The 17,958-nt window shown below is 30.6% G+C and overlaps 3 protein-coding genes, 1 long non-coding RNA gene and 1 pseudogene across 7 annotated transcripts; 3 read left to right on the top strand and 2 right to left on the bottom strand.

The window, feature by feature from the left end:
- Positions 1-437: 437 nt before the first annotated feature.
- LOC105642081 (cytochrome P450 76T24) lies at positions 438-2,756 on the bottom strand. The gene is made up of 2 exons (XM_037637380.2): positions 1,796-2,756; positions 438-1,232 (listed from the first exon to the last, which is right to left on the bottom strand). The coding sequence occupies exons 1-2, from the start codon at positions 2,726-2,728 to the stop codon at positions 639-641; spliced, it is 1,527 nt and encodes a 508-aa protein (XP_037493308.2). The 5' UTR covers positions 2,729-2,756; the 3' UTR covers positions 438-638.
- A 1,169-nt stretch (positions 2,757-3,925) lies between these two features.
- Positions 3,926-5,285, bottom strand: LOC105642080 (cytochrome P450 monooxygenase 76AD131-like; annotated as a pseudogene). Its single transcript, XR_016322880.1, has 2 exons — positions 5,139-5,285; positions 3,926-4,586 (listed from the first exon to the last, which is right to left on the bottom strand). The product of XR_016322880.1 is annotated as a cytochrome P450 monooxygenase 76AD131-like (transcript).
- A 2,756-nt stretch (positions 5,286-8,041) lies between these two features.
- Positions 8,042-9,383, top strand: LOC110010375 (uncharacterized). Its single transcript, XR_016322888.1, has 2 exons — positions 8,042-8,914; positions 9,043-9,383. It is a non-coding gene; the product is annotated as an uncharacterized LOC110010375 (long non-coding RNA).
- A 2,466-nt stretch (positions 9,384-11,849) lies between these two features.
- Positions 11,850-14,892, top strand: LOC105642044 (acyl-acyl carrier protein thioesterase TE3, chloroplastic). Of its 2 annotated transcripts, none has more exons than XM_012226721.4 (5): positions 11,850-12,179; positions 12,281-12,381; positions 13,569-13,678; positions 14,426-14,513; positions 14,604-14,892. In XM_012226721.4, exons 1-5 carry the CDS (start codon positions 11,974-11,976, stop codon positions 14,639-14,641), a joined length of 543 nt encoding a protein of 180 aa, XP_012082111.1. In that variant the 5' UTR covers positions 11,850-11,973; the 3' UTR covers positions 14,642-14,892. The 2 variants fall into 2 exon arrangements, with proteins under 2 accessions (XP_012082111.1, XP_012082110.1); XM_012226720.4 differs by having other exon boundaries at positions 11,851-12,179; positions 14,426-14,521.
- Positions 14,893-15,395: 503 nt separating this feature from the next.
- Positions 15,396-16,600, top strand: LOC105642043 (universal stress protein A-like protein). 2 transcript variants are annotated; one of them, XM_012226718.4, is made up of 4 exons: positions 15,396-15,772; positions 15,844-15,938; positions 16,070-16,188; positions 16,377-16,600. In XM_012226718.4, exons 1-4 carry the CDS (start codon positions 15,583-15,585, stop codon positions 16,453-16,455), a joined length of 483 nt encoding a protein of 160 aa, XP_012082108.1. In that variant the 5' UTR covers positions 15,396-15,582; the 3' UTR covers positions 16,456-16,600. The 2 variants fall into 2 exon arrangements, with proteins under 2 accessions (XP_012082108.1, XP_012082109.1); XM_012226719.4 differs by having other exon boundaries at positions 15,409-15,772; positions 15,844-15,935.
- Positions 16,601-17,958: the final 1,358 nt, after the last annotated feature.

The raw sequence follows: 17,958 nt of genomic DNA, 5'->3' as shown, positions 1-17,958 counted from the left end.
TCATAACATCATTATCATCTTAAAGTAATAAGATATGTCAGCTTCTTATTTTAATAATTAATAGAATTAATAATATTATTAATATTATCTCAACATAATAAATAAAATGATAATATTTAATATTTTTAATTTCTTTTCCAATAGGGATTTTCATTAATATTTTTTTAAAAAAATTATATATCCACGCCTATGAACAGTTTGTCTTAAATATGCTAGCCCAGCTAGCAGATTCAAAGTAAAAAATGTTTTGGCTAGCCTTGCTATCAGGTTCAAGGTAATTTTTTTTTCACAATTTTTTTATTCAAAAAAAAATATCAAATTCAATGGATTAGGGTCGAATTGAGTCGACCCTAGTTGTTTTAAAGTAGAAATTTTATTATAAATATATTATAGAGTAAGGTTCTAAATTGTTGAATGGCTTACCATTACAAATAAAATAAAATAAACTTAGTAATAGAGATCTGCATATATTTTCTCCCAAAAACAGTGTGATTCCAATTATTTTTCAATTCTAAAATTCTTAAAAAAAAAAAAAAAGAAGAGAGAAATCATGGTTTTGCACTATTTTCTCATTTATTTAAAATAAACCCAAAAGCTAAAATTTAAATACCCCGGTAACTATATAAGGTAAGTTTTGACTAGTGAAGAGGAACTACCAAGAGAGGCTCAGTCCTGTGTAATGAGAGGCCAAAAGTTTCATTCATATCCAACTGATTTGGTTTCATGTCATGTGCTAATTTCCAATCAAATGAATGGACAAGAGAAGCCAACATTAGGTGCAGCATTCTGTGTCCCAATGGCAATCCAGGGCAAATCCTCCGTCCAGCTCCAAATGGGATTAACTCAAAGTCTCTCCCTTTCACATCAATTTTGTTATCTAAAAATCTCTCTGGCTCAAACCTATCTGGGTTTGGCCATATGCTTTCATCTCTTCCCATAGCCCATACATTGACTAGTACTTGTGCATTTTTGGGCACCTTGAACCCATTTATCTCCACCTCACTTTCAGCTTTACGAGGCACTAGAAATGGCAATGGTGGATGCAATCTAAATGTCTCTTTTATTGTTGCTTGTAAATAAGGGAACTTGATAATGTCACTTTCTTCAATTACGCCTTCAACTTGTTTGACCTCATGTTTTAACTTTAAAAGTTTTTCAGGATTCTTCAGTAATTCTGCCATTGCCCATTCTAATGTCCTTGCTGTTGTGTCCGTGCCAGCAACAAAAAAATCCTGAATGTAACAAATTTTGTCAATCGAAAGTCAATTTCTCTTATCAACTCTTAAAAACGGACAAATGTCTTGGGTGCTTGAAAATGTATCTCAATAACACATGGAAAAAAGTATAGCCTTTGAAAATGTGTTTCAATAGCACACAATATATTTTTTATTATTGTTTAAAAATTTAAAAATTTTCTTATTTTTTATCAAGGGAATATAAATTGATTATACACTCAAAAGTTATATCTTAAATTGATCTAAAAATTAATTTTAAATCAAATTAAACATTTATGGAAAATTTTTGGAGTAAATTATATATTATTCTTATTAGAAATACTTATTAAATCTAGCAGTAAAGGGAAAAAATCATGACTGTCATAATAGTCACTAGCTCCTACTATACTACCAATTAACTAATTAATGGCACTGTTAATTTTTTTTAATTTAGTGATAAAATGATATTATTTAGGGAAAGCATCTTATATTATAATTAAAGAGGATTAGATTATCCATAAACTTTTTTTAAAAAAAGAACAAATTATCCATAATACATAGGAAAGAAATAAATTACTCACCAAAAGCATATGCCTTACATCTTCAAGTCTTAATCCAGAATTACTTTCTTTGACAAGCATGAGAAGAGAATCAAGTACATCATAGTTTGCCTCTACCTCTGCCTCAGCCTCAGCCTCAGCCTCAGCCTCAGCCTCAGCTGTTCCGGATGAAGAAGAAGCACTTAATTGCATTCGCTTATTGATAATCCCATCAAAATTCTGAAGTAACCTTTCCAAATAAATCTTCATTCGTCTTCGAACACCTTGTGGATCTACTAAACTCAGTATCGGAAAATAATCTGCAATGTTAGGACTTCCAGTTTGGTCCATGATATCTATAACAAGCTTATTGAACTCTTGAGAGCTCTCAGAACTATAATCAGCCAAATCAATAGACAAGAAAGTGTTTGAAACCAAGTTAAGCACTGTGGTGAAAGCTGCTTGACCGACATCAATCATTTGGTTAATTTTGCAATTTTCATCAACATAGTTTAGAAGCTCTTGCACCTTTTCTCGACGAAGATCGCGGCGAGCATCGAGCCTTTGAGAAGTGAATAATTGCGTAGCACTAATCTTCCTAAGGTTTCTCCAGTGATCTATTGCTGGCAACCATATTGTTGAATTCTTGTTGTGGTTATGTGCACAAAGGCAATTTGGAACCATACGGCTAGATAAGGCTTGGTCATGTTTCTGTAACGCTTCTTTAGCAATATTTGGAGAGGATATGACTATGGTTGTAATGTTGCCTAACTTAAGAGTCATCAGAGGTCCATAGGTTTTTGAGAGTTTAGCAAGTACTTCATGCGGCTTTTCTCCGAGATTGAATATGTTTCCGATGACCGGTAAAGGGCGAGGACCCGGTGGTAGAGACTTCCGGTGCCGTATGTTGGATGTAGAGATATAGATACATGCCCATATGAAGGATAAAGCAAGGAGAAAAGGAAGATAGTCCATATTGATATCCAAATATTCATGACCACAACAATAATGTATATAGACAAAATATAAATGAGAGTTTTTCTCAAGAGCTTATGATGAAAATAATGCTCATTTTAGAAATACGAGTCTGTTTAATAATTTTACCTGTTCTAGTAGCTATTAGCTGTTTTTATATCTGACAGTTGTTTTACTAATAATTAGTTATTTGATTAGTTGTTTAATATAAAACCGCAAAAACGGTATGAATGTAAAGGAACAAGGTAAATGATGGGTACATGTGTCATAAAAAATTATAAAACGCTAAACGTTAATGAAAATAAGGTTTCATGAAACACCGTCTCAAACACTAAACACTATGATATATATTCTATTACTGAGTGTTATAATTAATTAAGATAATATTTTGACATAATCAAAATACTAAATACTACTTTAAAAATTGCTGCTAAACAGGGCTATTTATCAAAATAAATATATTTTTGAAAGTAATACCAATAGGTTGTGCACATGACACACCCATGTGAAGGAGCACGCCTTAGATTGTGCACATGACTGTTTCTCTTTAATTTAATGTTATATTCGGCAATAATATTTTAAGTAGCTTTTAGCGTTTTATTTTGTGTTGTGTTCGGTAATATATCGTTTAAACTAGCTTTTATAAAAAACTATTTGAACAATTAACAGCTATTAAAATAATTAATTTTGCTGAGCATATCCTGGAATTTAAAAAAAAAAAGCTTCCAACCTTCGAATCAAAGGCCAAACTTTTGTTAGGCACAAAACTCATCAAAAAGCCAATATTCACATGTCAAATCATAAAAAAATTATATCAAAGCCTTAAAACAAGAAAATGAATTAAAACAAAACATGAATCTAATTAAAAACTAAATATACCAAAGCCAAACACTCCAAATTAATATAAAAAACCTATCTTAAATATCTATAAATTTACTCATATCACACTTGGCTGTCTTGTAGCAGTCCAAACTGTTTTTTTATTTCAGTTAATTGATGGACTAGATTACAAAATTTGCAACCAAACTCTTGTTTGGTATACAGGTAGGTATGTGCCTATGGGATGTGACCCATAGGTTTTCAAAAGAGAAGAATACGACGCCAAAAGTGTTTTTAATCTATATTTATTATAAATCAAGTTGATCTCTCAACCATCACTTTATATTAAAATGTGAGAAATAGAATTATTTTCCATTTTACATGATTCAATTAGATTGAAATAACATTGCCCATTTATTTAATAGATCATGTGCTGACACATTGAAAATTTTGCTTCAATAACCACATTAATGTAAGATAAGGTTTTAAATGTAACAGGGAACTGCCAAGAGAGGCTCAGTCCTGTGTAGTGAGAGGCCAAAAGTTTCCAATCAAACGAGTGGACAAGAGAAGCCAACATTAGGTGCAGCATTCTGTGTGCCAATGTCAATCCAGGGCAGATCCTCCTTCCAGCTCCAACTGGGATTAGCTCGAAGTCTCTCCCTTTCCCATCAATTTTGTTATCTAAAAATCTCTCTGGCTCAAACCTATCTGGGTTTGGCCATATCCTTTCACCTCTTCCCATAGCTCATACATTGACTAGTACTTGTGCATTTTTGGGCACCTTGAACCCATTTATCTCCACCTCACTTTCAGCTTTACGAGGCACTAGAAATGGCACCGGTGGATGCAATCTAAATGTCTCTTTTATTGTTGCTCGTAAATAAGGGAACTTTATAATGTCACTTTCCTCAATTACGCCTTCAACTTGTTTGACCTCATGTTTTAACTTTGCAAGTTTTTCAGGATTCTTCAGTAATTCTGCCATTGCCCATTCTAATGTCCTTGCTGTTGTGTCGGTGCCAGCAACAAAAAAATCCTGAATGTAACAAAGGTATTTTGTCAATCTAAAGTCAATTTCTCTAATCAATTCTTAAAAACGGACAAATGACTTGGGTCCTTGAAAATGTATCTCAATAACACATGGGAAAAATTATAGCCTTTGAAAATGTGTTTCAATAGCACATAGTATATTTTTTATTATTATTTAAAAATTTAAACATTTTCTTATTTTTTATCGAAGGAACATAAATTGATCATAAACTCAAAAGTTATATCTTAAATTGATCTAAAATAATTTTTAGATCAAATTAAATATTTATGGAAAAATTTCGGACTAAATTATATATTTTTGCTTATTAGAAATACTTATTAAAACTAGCAGTCAAGGGAAAAAATCATGACTATCATAATAGTCACTACCAATTAACTAATTAATGGCACTGTTAATTTTTCTTAATTTAGTGATAAAATGATATTATTTAGGGAAAGCATATTATATTATAATTAAAGAGGATCAGATTATCCATAAACTTTTTTAAAAAAAAGAACAAATTATCCATAATACATAGGAAAAAAATCAATTACTCACCAAAAGCATATGCCTTACATCTTCAAGTCTTAATCCAGAATTACTTTCTTTGACAAGCATGAGAAGAGAATCAAGTACATCGCAGCTTGCCTCTGCCTCTGCCTCAGCCTCAGTTGTTCCTGATGAAGAAGAAGCACTTAATTGCATTCACTTACTGATAATCCCATCAAAATTGACTTTTATTCCAAAAAATAATGTTTTTTATAAAGAAACAATTTTCTAAAGAAAACTATTAACAACTTTGATATTTGTCTTTTATGGAGTGAAAATATGCATTAGAGCACCACAATTCAATCAGTGATTTTAATATAAAATCAAAAGTTGTTGGTTTTATCTAATAGTTACTGAAAAGTAAGTAAAAGAGTAAGCAAAACTTCTATTTTGCAATAAATCCACCGATTGAAGTACTTGTCTTTATAAAAGAAATATATATTTAAATAATCAAATAGTTTTTCAATAAGATATATAAATCATTTAGTGATTTTAATTTTTTTCGTTTCGAGAAATAAACCAAATAGAGGGATTGAATTTGGAATTTGGGTTGTTGTATTTCTTTCTCCACTTTGTTGGGTTATCCCACATCGGTTGTGGAAGGGGCTAGTGATCAAATTATAAGTGTGAGAGGGAAAGTCTCACCTCTTGAGTTAACTTTTGAGGTTGAGAAGGCCCAAAATCGCCTATCAGTGGTATCAAAGCCCAGTTATAGCAATTTCAGCCCAGTTTTCGAGAGAGTATGGGTTGTTGCTCCTTCGACCCATGGCCCGATGTGTGAGGAGGAAATTATTGGGTTATCCCACATCGGTAGGGGTTGGTAATCAAATTATAAGTGTGAAGAAAAGCCTCACCTATCACATTTTGTTTCAAAAGAAAAGAATATAACATTCAAGTTTGTTTGGAGGTCTTTGAAATTTCTGTGCGTATATGTTACAGAACCCAACACCTTTTTAGAAGAAAACGGCAACACTCTTCATGATTTAGGAAAGATCGACAACTTTCTAAATATACACGCATGTTTATAGTTTTATCATACATCCATTACGTTTGTTGATTGGTTGTAAATTCTGCAGCTCAAACTTCTTTACGTGCAGTGGCATAGCTAGGGGTGGCCGGTCGGCTCGCACCCTAATTTTAATTTTTCTTTTTAAATTTATCTTATAAAATATAAAAAATTTTTCTTTTTATTTATAAAATAATGATTTTTTTCGATATCGCTCTTTGTAAATTTTGAAAAATTTTTTCGTCTCCTCTAATTATTTTTTCTGTTCGCCACTGTTTGCATGGCACATATTTAATTTGACTTCCTGCAAAAAGAATAATCTAAATTTTTTTTTCCTTCTTTTTCAATAGTCACTTTGTAACTTAATATTTATAACTATTTTAATTTTCCTACAATACTAATAACCATGGTATATTATAATCTGACACAGAAAATCATTCAACAATATTATACAGTCCTCTTAATGCATGTAACTGAGCATGAAGATAAAGCCTTGAACCAAATGTTTGGGCTACAAAATACCATAAACATCATTAAAAGAGTAATCTGCAACAACAATTTCTAAATAAAAAATATTATGCAATCAATTTTTATCACTTTTATTTATATTGCTTCTTTTTATAAAAAAAAATATCTTTTTTCTATTTTATATTTACATTCTCACTATTTTTATTCGTTTTTTTTTTATTCTATAGGAGGATACTGTACTCTTAATTTCTAGAAAAAAAATAAAATGCTTTGTATTTTTATTTTTTATTTTTATTTGTTTTGTATTTTTCTAAACAGTCGATATATATTGTTTGCCTTACAATAATGTATTTATATAATATATTTATTTACACATCACACGGTATATTTTTATCCTAATAAATCCTCACATGGTTTGTTTATAAATATTATTGACGGCATCTTCATTAACTCTTGTTCTTCTTTTAACTTTACCTTTTAGATTTGTAACAATGACAAATGTAAGTAAAAATCAAATCTTTTCCTCCCAAAAAAATTCTCGAAAGGCAGATATTCAAGATCAATACGATATTATGAATGGAATGATGGCAGACACATCGAAGGGAATAGGACATAACAAATGCAAGAATTGTAATGCCATGATCTCTTCAAGCCAAGCTGCAGCCAAGTGCTTCAAAAATACGACTTTGATCTAAAAAATAAAAAAAAAAATAGTTAAACATGATTTTATTATGATAATTTAAATTATGTCTTTAGTTTTCTAATTAGTAGTTTATGTGATTATATATATATATATATATATATATATATAGTTTGTAGTTGGTTAATATAATTTTAATATATAGTTTAAATATGTAAATATTATTATATATGCATATATTAATTGAATGTTGTTTCTTATACTGTTCCAGATTTTTTATATATTATACTTATCATTATTCGGCACTTTTCTTCGCAGATGTTAATATATTTTTAAGATAATTATTAATTATAAATCATACTATTATTTTGAAAAAATTTTGATTTTGGTTGTCCTACTGAAATATATCGATTTCAACCCTATAGACTTTATTTGGCAAAAGAAGTCTCTCTATACCTAACGCATTTAACTCATAGATGCATCCATTAGTCATCAAGTAAAAAAAGAAGTAACCAACAAGGTGTCATAAGGTGAGATTTGAGAATATAAATTTGATTTCTCTAAAACAAAATTTAGTAACTGAGAGGGTAAAAAATCTTCACACTCTATGGTCCGAGGGGATTACATATCCCAATTATATCAAAAAGGGTTAATTATAGATTTATTACCTGAATTTCTGAAAATTTTTTATTTCAGTGTCTCAACGGAATACATTTGCAATCAAGTGTTGGAACCGATTAAATTTTTTTAATTTAGAGTCACCGTAATACGGTGCTTGTCGGAAATATGAATAGGACGTGTGGGATTCATTAATTGCTCAATATGAAGTTGAGCAGTGAAGTGTAAACATCAAAGGATAAAATTTCCTTAACAAAAATCCTACTCAGAACCCAACTCTCTTTCTTTCTCAGCCTCCTCAATCGATCACCACCTCTCAACCAATTTCTCCATGGCAACAGGGCAGCCATCAATGATCGATCCAAAACCCAAACACAAACATAATAATACTAATACTAATACTTGTTCATAGCCTTCTCCTCCTTCCCCTTCTACAACTAGTAAGCAAGCATTTTAAAACCTGTCAAAAATCCCAAATGCCTTTACTTCTCTTACCTCCATAGATAAAACTCTCAAACCTCAAAAAGAAAATCCACAAGAATCGAACTTTTTGATATGCAGCTTTGTAGCAAAGAAATGCAAGGAATAAACTCATTATTAAACTCATCTTCTCTGATCCCTCTTGAAGGCCTTCAAAATCAGCAGATCTAAAACCCCTATTTCGATCCTTCTTCTGCTTCTAATGATGATTTTCTCCTTCTTGTTTTTGGGCTGACCTCAAGTCTCCTTGGGACCTTAACCTTACAATTAACCTCATGCCTATTACTAACTCAGCCATCGCCACTGTAAAACCTAGAGATTTATCTGACGAAACGCCGCCGACTATACCGAAAAATGTTGACTTCCATAGTAATTTAACAAGTCTGCGCTTTTGGCTTCTAAGCTTAGACAACACCAAATCAGCGGCGATGGAGGAGGACCGTTATCTGCAGCAGCGGCTGCAGATGCTGCTAAGCTGATGTTATAACAGCAAATATTGATGGCTGCTAGAGGAGGAGCGGGCTTGTCACGAAACGACACATTGATTTCTCATTCTTCAAGTCTCCTACACAGGTAAGTTTCAAGATTCTCTCTCCATTTTCCACTCTCTTTCTTCTCCTTATTTTATTGGATTATCTGCAATTATTTCAATTGTTTTGATATTGACTTTAGTGAATTTGCAACTTTTAATTGGTCTCTAGCAACTGTTATTGCGATTGTTGAATCGAGTTGGGGCCTTGCACCACTGAAGCAGAGTAGTTTTCTGATTGATGGAATGAAAGGAGTGGCTTTTACTTTACTATTATTTTTTGGATTTTGGTGGGGATTTTGTTATTCCTTAGTTTTCCGTTACCGCTGCCGCTGTTGCCATAGAGGAATTGGTTGAGAGAGGCTGAGAAAGAGAGAGAGTTGGATTCTGATTTCTGAGTATGGTTTTTGTAAAGGTGCAATTTTATCCTTTGATGTTTATACTTCATGGCTTGACACGTCAAATCCGACGTGTTATGTTATCTGGCATCCTATTCAACTTCATTTTTAATAATTAGTGGGTCTCACATGCCTATTTATATTTTCGGCAAGCCACATAGAACGATGGACCGGATTGAAAAAAATTAATTGGTTTCGATACTTTATTGCAAACATTTTCCGTTGATACTGAAATAGAAAATTTTTGAAAGTTCAATTACTAAATTTATAATTAACCCTACCAAAAAAGAAACAAGCATGCATGATATGGTTTCACATCCAACTGAAATCGAATGTTAGAATTGGCACCTAAAGGAATTCTAAATTTATCTCCAGCTCAATATTGTTCATAGTTTGAAAATTCTTTGGTATCCCAAATTCGAAATCACCTGCATCAATTTGACTTCCAATTTCATTTATCTCATGTTAATGTGAGGCAAATGTTTGCACTAATTGATTATTTAAGTTTGCTTCTTCTACAGTTGATTTTTTTGCCTTGCTTGACTCATGATTTTATCTCGGTTGGTTATCTTCGTTTTATTGTTAGCTAGTTTTTTCCAGCTCTCTTTGTTTTTTTTTATCAAACAAAAATAAAATTATTCAAGATTATAAATAATCTATAAGTAAGAATTAAATTTATTGACATCATAACATCTATACTATATATAAAAGTGGAAATAGTGGGAATAATGAGATTTTCGATAGCCACTTAATGAAATTTTGGATATCCTAAAATAACTTTAGTCATAACTAATTAGAAAATTACAGTTTATTATGATATATTTATAAGAATTATTTTTTTAACCAATCATTTGTAGTCTGATTGTCTTTTCACTTATATAAGGAGTGAGAGGTCTCGAGTTTGAATACTTTCGACCACAAGTGTTTTTCCAATTTAGTGAGTAGAGGCTTATTCCTTATTGTATAGCGTGCAGTGTTATTTCAGCTCATTATGCCTTTTAATGAATTAAAAAATTTTATTTTTTAAATAAATATATATGGATAATTAAGTATTTAAAAATTTAAGTTTTATCTTTGCTAAAGTGATTTTTTAATAAACATATATGATAATGAAACATTTAAAAATATTTTTATATTTTATTTATTAAATATTTAATTCTTTTAGGATATAGATAAAAGAAAGAAAGAAAATACGTTCTTTTTATTAATATTTCTTTTTTCTTTATGCTTGTAACGTAACTTTTAAAAATAAATTTTCAAATATAATACATATAATATTTTATTTAGGAGAGATAAAAAAAAAGAAAAAAGTATATTATTTTTATTAATATATTTTTTTATGATGGTAAGATTTGATTGGATATATATATATATATTTTTAAAGTAAATTTAAAATGGAATTTATATAATTAAATCTGAGATGATAAACGGTTGAAAATTTTAATTTAAAAAATATATATAATATTTTACTGATATATTTATATATCTATATACATTGAAATATTTTTTTTGTTAAGTGAGTTTTGAAAGAGTTTTATTTTTAATAATAATTTTTTATTTTCTTTTTCGTTATTAAATAATTTGTAATTACTATCATTTTAATTTAGTAAGAGATTTATATCCCCTTGCAATAAATAGTTGGTCTATTAATGATTAAGCATTTTTAATTTTCTTGATATCTTTTCTTTTATATCCTAAATCTGTTTGATTTAAAAGAAAATAGTGTTTAGGAAACTGGAAAAAAACTAAAACCATATAGTTCTGTTTGGGTCACTTTTTAGGATTTCAAGAATTTCTGTGTACAGTGCATATATTCATTTCTCTGATACACTAGGTAAATAATACCGTTACCCTACCCAAAGTGATTTTTATTATTAATTCAAATCATCCTCTCATTTCTTTTCTTTTTACCTAGCAGTAAAAAATAATTTATTATTATTTTCATTATAATTGTATATAGATATTAATTTGGAGTTAAGAGCAGGAATTGGAGATTGAGTGATGACTTGATTTTCTTTTTGGGCACATATTAAGATTTTAAAAATCTGCATTTATAAATTACGGACTAAAGAATTAGGTCCAAGGATTGGGTTAAACTTTATTCTAAGACCATTTAATTGTATAAAAATAAAAATTAAGTACATAAAAAGTAGCTTTGCAAATAGTTTGTATGATAAAGTGTAATACAAATTAACTATTCGTATTTATTTTAATCTAAACAAAATTTATATTTTAATATTACATAAATAAAAAAATGAGTATATAACGAATATAATCAATGTGCAACCCACGTCATATAAAAAATTAATAATTATTAAAAACCTTGTGACTTTCTTAATAAAGTGAGGAATTAATAAAGGACTACAAATATTATATAGATTGTTATAGAGTGAAAAAGAAATACTGTGCGACAAAAGAAAAAAAAAATTACAGAGAAGTAGCTTCTTTTGAAACTTGAAAGAGAATTTAGAAATTTTGAATCCAACTCGAAATTAATCCTAAACGTAGGAATTGTAATAATTTACTCTAAAATAAAATAAAAATAGCTTCATCGCGCTTTTTTCTGTCATTATTAAACAGTTGCAGAGTAGTTGGCATGGACTGTAGCGCCCGGGAGCAAGGTCGAAACCCAGTCGATTTTCCCATTTCCATTTGGCCCAATTGACCAATTCTCATTTTCATCGCCTACTCATAAATCATAAGGTATGTCGCTGCAGGCATATCTCTGCCCAGTGCACGTGACTGCTCCTGTCTCACGTGCCAAGACAACATGGATCAATCTCCGCCGTCCATCATCGTCATCATTACCCTTTTGGATTTCCCGGCAGCCTATACCGCTCGTTGTTTGGTCGCTCCCCACCGTGAGGAGCTCGACTGGACTGCCGTTTCTTGATTTCAAAGGTGGCAAAGGGTAATTGGGTCGAATATGTCTGCTTTCTTTTAATTTTTCTCGATTAATAGAGTGTTTGATCTTGATATCCATGTTCAATTATGTGGAAATTTGACTTGTAGAATGAGTGGGTTTGTTGATATTGAACTAAAGGTGCGTGATTACGAGCTGGATCAGTTTGGAGTTGTAAACAATGCCGTTTATGCGAGCTATTGTCAACATGGTGAATTTTTAGTCTCCTTGCCTTTTCATGTTCAATTTAATTCAATTAAGTTGCTTATCTGGTTTATCAGTTTTATGGAGCTATGGATATATTCTTCACTTTTATGCATTGAATGCCTATAGAGTCATAGACAATGAACCTGTTCACTGGTTGTTTAATTGCTTCTTTGAGCTTTCAGAGTCAAATTAGTTAGATGCAGTATAGGGCATTTCATGTGCATTTGTCTTTTAGTCAGTTTTTTGTTGGCTTTGATTTTTTAATCAAATTGAAGGTCATAAAAAATATTGCATCACAGATTACAGTTTCATGGAGTCTACTCTTATTTGAACCCCCAAGTTTCCTATTACTTTTCGACTCTATGTTATTATTATCAGAAGGGTTCGAAATGGGCTTGTCAGTGTTTTTATGACACTATCCTTTCGCTAGTACTTAATGTATATTGGAACTTAAAATGTACACAAACATTGCTTAGTTTTAGTATCTCTAATCTTATGTCCAAGATTGTTTCTTCCTTCTGTTTTTCTTTTTTTCTTAATTTGCTATTGCGACTGATTTTTTTATCTGTCTTCCAATGCTCTGTGGATCAACCATTATTACTGTTCCCGTTAGTTTTTTATGTTAAGCAACAAGTTTGGAATTCTGTTGATATCTTTTGAACTTTTGAATTGATAAATTATCCTACAACTTTAATCATGGTGGTATTTATGTTCCTTTTTTTTTTTTTTTGGATGTTTTGAACCTCTGAAGCTATTATGAGCTTATGGCTTGGAGGATCCTACATTTGGTTTTGTACTTCTTTGTACAGCTGATACAGGACATATTTGTATCAACATAGAATAAAAAAATCAAGTATATATTATTGAACCCATATATAAGTAATCTGCTTATCCAAGCTGACCTGTTGTAGCCCATATATAAAGGTGATTTGAGGAGAATTATGACTTTTCTCGTCATTGTTCCTCTATAATTTTTCATAGTACTACAGATTGAATTAAATTGGATGAGAATGGAATGAAGTAAATAAATCTCAGCTAGGCATGGGGATGTTAATGGATGAAATAATTATATTTTCTTTTGCCTTGCCTTGAAAATATCACTTGTGTTTTTCACTGGATAGATAGGACCTACTTGGTCCATTTTCTAGTCATCTGATAATTTACAACTTCTTCATTTGATATCTGAATCAGGTCGTCATGAACTTCTGGAGAGGATTGGTGTCAGTGCTGAAGCTGTTGCTCAAACTGGTGATGCTTTGGCACTGTCAGAATTGTCACTAAAATTCCTTGCCCCTCTAAGAGTATGTCTTGGTCTTTATCATTTTTTTTTTTTTTTTTTTTTTTTTTTTTTTGAGAAATGATCTTTATCACTTGTTAAACTTCTAAACAACAATGTTTGGTCTTTATGTTGTCTTGCAATTCTATGCTGTTGCTGCTTTCTTTGATACTGCACAAAAAAGTAGGGCAGGGAATGAACTTGTATCAAGGATTACTATATTAGTCTGAATTTAATAATACTGTTGAAAATTTAATTTGGCTAGAATGTTCTTAAAATGTCAATCTGAGATCTTATTTCGGTTCGATACGTCCACCTACAAGATTCACCTTTCGCTTTCGTCTCGCTAGGTGTATTATTCTACATTTTCCCAAAAGAACATTCATTGATTTCTTAAAAGTAGGAATGATATCTCATAGGGAGAATGGTTAAAAGCTTGGAACTTCAGTAGTATTTGCTAATTTGCAGGCACATGACTATACTTTTTACCATTATAGCTATCAAAGCAGTGCCATAACCAGGCAGGCTCTTTTTGCAGGGCTTGTCCAAATTTTAATTCTGCTACATACATCTTTAATGTGCTTCTCTACAGCTGTAGAAAAAGATACCAAAAATTGAGGCAAGAAATTGCATTTGCTTGGTTAAATCGCAGACTGCTTATGGAATGTGCTGCAATTAGTGAAACCAAGAACTTGCCCATCTTCTTAAAAGATAAACTATTTCTAGCAGAATCTGATAATATATTTTCTCCCTGGTGTATTTGTGCCGCTAGAGTGGAGATAGGTTTGTTGTGAAAGTGAGGATTTCTGGATCTTCTGCGGCTCGCTTATACTTTGATCACTTCATTTTCAAGCTGCCAAGTGAGGAGGTTTGCTATTATAATCCTTAAAATGATTTTATTGTGGTTTGCCTTTCCTTTCTAAATAAAGCTTTGATTATTTCTTCTGCAGCCTATTTTGGAAGCAAAAGCAACAGCAGTTTGGCTTGACAAAAATTATCGTCCTGTGCGTATTCCATCCGATTTTAGATCTAAATTGGTTCAGTTTCTCAGACATGAGGAGTCTAATTAGCTTAATCATATGGCAAGAAATTGCTTACTGTAACCATATATTCTCACACTTGTCTTAATTATTTACTTGCAAAGAAAAGAGGTTGAATATGAAAAGAGATTTTTTTCTTTTCCCCCAGAGAATTTGTAAATTTCTTTACTAGAAAGATAAAAATATAGATTTTGTCATATATTTCTGAGTTGTTTATATTTTTCTCCAATGCACGCAACTTTCTTATACATGCACAGAACATGTAAGCTCTAATCCAAATAAAGGCTCTGCTCGGATACTTGTATAAATGTTATATAATCAAACACTTATAAATAAATAAAAAAAATAGTATTTTGATTTTAATAAAAATGGCAAATATTATATGAAAAGTTAGCGTCAAAATATAATACTAAAAAAATATGAAAATAAAAATCCATGATTGAAATTGATATTCTAATTTTAATTGAAAGAAAATCTATAAATATAATCCTTTGTCAATTCATTTTTATAATTTAAAAATCGGAGAATACTAAAAAATGTTGAAAAAGTGAATTGACAATAATTTATACGTGCACGCACACTCGCACAGTATTCTTCTCTCTAGACTCTTCAAACCATTATTGTTCACTCAACTAACACCGGTGCTTGTTTTGATTGGCAGTTTGGACCAGTGGACTAAAATCAACTACATTACACCCCATGCAGCCACGCAGTTCTTGAACATTACTGAGTCGCTATTTTCTTTTGCTGCTCCATCTTGTTGGACCTTGCTTGTAGACCACCGTAGTCCTCGGAGCACCTGATCATCTTCATCTGCCGAACTTTATGGTAGATGATTATAAAAGATTGGTGCTAGAATTGCCATGATCGCAGAGGAAAAAAACAAAAAATGGAAGAAGGAAAGAAGGAGAAGAAGAAGGTGATGGTGGCAATAGACGAGAGCGAATTTAGCCATTACGCTTTGAAATGGGCAATTGAGTATTTGAAGGACACAATTGTTGATTCTGAGCTTGTCATCTTCACTGCTCAACCTAATACAAACTTCGGCTATGTCTATGCTTCTTCTATGGGTTCAGCTCGTTAGTATTTCTCTCTCTCTTGTTTTTTTGATCTTTTAACTATTTTTTAACCGTTTGATGAGGTTTTCCAGCTCCGGAGTTGATAATAAATATGCAAGAGAAACAAAAGATGATTGCATTTTCTCTATTGGAGAAAGCTAAAGAACTCTGCGCCCATCATGGAGTAGTTACTGAAACTTTCACTTTGGTTATTGGTTTAATTTCAGTTTATTTCAACAGATAATGATTTCTAGTCCAATATTGTCTGTTTCTTTTTTATTTTTTCCTCTCTAACCCTTTGAATTTGTGTTGGCACAGATCGTTGCAGAGACATTGACAGAAGTTGGGGATCCTAAAGAGGCAATATGTGAGGCAGTGGAAAAACTCAAGATTCAACTACTTATAATTGGCAGTCATAGCAGAGGAGCTATACAGAGGTTCATTTAATTTATTTTAATGATGATAATATAAGTATTAAAATTTTATAATTGCAAAATGCTTGATTATGACTTATTTCAACATTTTTTAAGTGAATTTTTAATTTGATTGAGGTTTTTGAGTTATGTTATGAGTAATTAGTATCGAGAATTATCTGCCAAGCAGTAACTTGAGTTTGTGGGTGCAGGGCTTTCCTTGGGAGCGTCAGCAACTACTGTGTTCACAATGCCAAATGCCCTGTTCTTGTTGTTAAGAAACCAATTTAGCAACTTCAATGTTACTATCATGTAAGAAAAAAGATTATCCAGAACACTAAATTCTGATTAGGAGGAGACTTGAACCTTTTCTTTGTGCCGTTTATCAACTTGTTTTCTGTGGGCTAATGAAATGAAGGAATTGCTTCTTATGATATGATTCTGTTAGCTTTAGATGTTCCGACACCTCTTGTTAGCTTTGACCCTCTATATTACTTGTTAGAAATGAATAGATACTGTGATATGGTTGAGATTAGATAGAAAATATGATAACACTCTCGTAGAAACAAGTGAAAGAAGGAAAATATAAGAACACTTAAAACTTACATATTAAACTTTGGCTTGCCTTTACATAAAGAATTACAATTTTACAACTACACAATCACACCTTTCTATAATAAGATACGAGAAATTGAGAGTTAATAATAAATTCTAACTTTTTATCTATTCAGAAACTTCAAATTTAATTCACGTATTTCAATTCATAATTTCTAACAGATTTAAATCCCCTTAAAAAATTCTGCAATTTGTTATTTTATCAAATGTTATAAGAACAGAATCTTTTGATTGCCTTAGAAAGCAATCCACAATTTAATTATGGAAAATTTTTATAAAACAAATGTATAGTTTTGCATTTTTTTTTTCAAGGTTAAGTTTTAAGAAATTAATTTTCATTGATTATAATAACATTTTGATTGATTATTAAAATACAGCAGTGACTAAAAGATTACCATAATTGCAGAATTGTTATTTAATAATAGCTTTAAGTTTCGATATCATACCATAGTTTCTTGATAAAGCAAAACCGGTAATAGAAGTATATATACTCTATTGTAAATTTTCATAGACCAGTTGTTTAAAAGATTTTCTACTATAAAAAAGTAGACAAACATTTAATTACCAAAGCTTTAATCTCAAGTATTCTTGTGAACAATGTTATAATCTAAACGTTTTTTAGTTATTTTATTAATTTTCCTCCAATATCTTAATATATGTATAACTCGTTCCCAATATAGAAAGTTCACTATTTGAATGATTCACAAGTAATATTTCTTATATATATTTTTTTTATGGGATAATCATGCAAATGTCAACAAGAATATAATGTTTTCATATGACAAAATTATGAATATACGCAAGAATAAATTTAAAAAGTATTTCAATTGTTTGATAAATGTGATGTTTGTGATTAGAGAAAGTTTTGAATTAATTTATTCTTATATCACCAAAGCTTATAATTTAGAAAATATGCCATTAGAAGTAATTATTACAAAATATGGGTGAATGTAAAAAAAATTCAAATTTTTAAACGATTTGCGTTTTATTGTAGGATATCGTTTTGTTGTATAATTTTTCCCGATTAACACGTTGTTGGTCACTTTACATAAATTGTGATTACTAATTATCTATTTAACTAATGTTTATATATAAAATCAAGAAACTCATTTGATGAGGAAGTAATTTTAAAAAAAAAAAAAAAACTAAGATTATTAAATGGTTTCCTTAATTAATTAA

The sequence above is a fragment of the Jatropha curcas genome, chromosome 10 (genome assembly GCF_041381405.1).
Source record: "Jatropha curcas cultivar XTBG-Jc1 chromosome 10, XTBG_Jcur_1.0, whole genome shotgun sequence".
Lineage (NCBI taxonomy): Eukaryota > Viridiplantae > Streptophyta > Magnoliopsida > Malpighiales > Euphorbiaceae > Jatropha > Jatropha curcas.
This window is presented reverse-complemented; position numbering and strand designations above follow the sequence as displayed.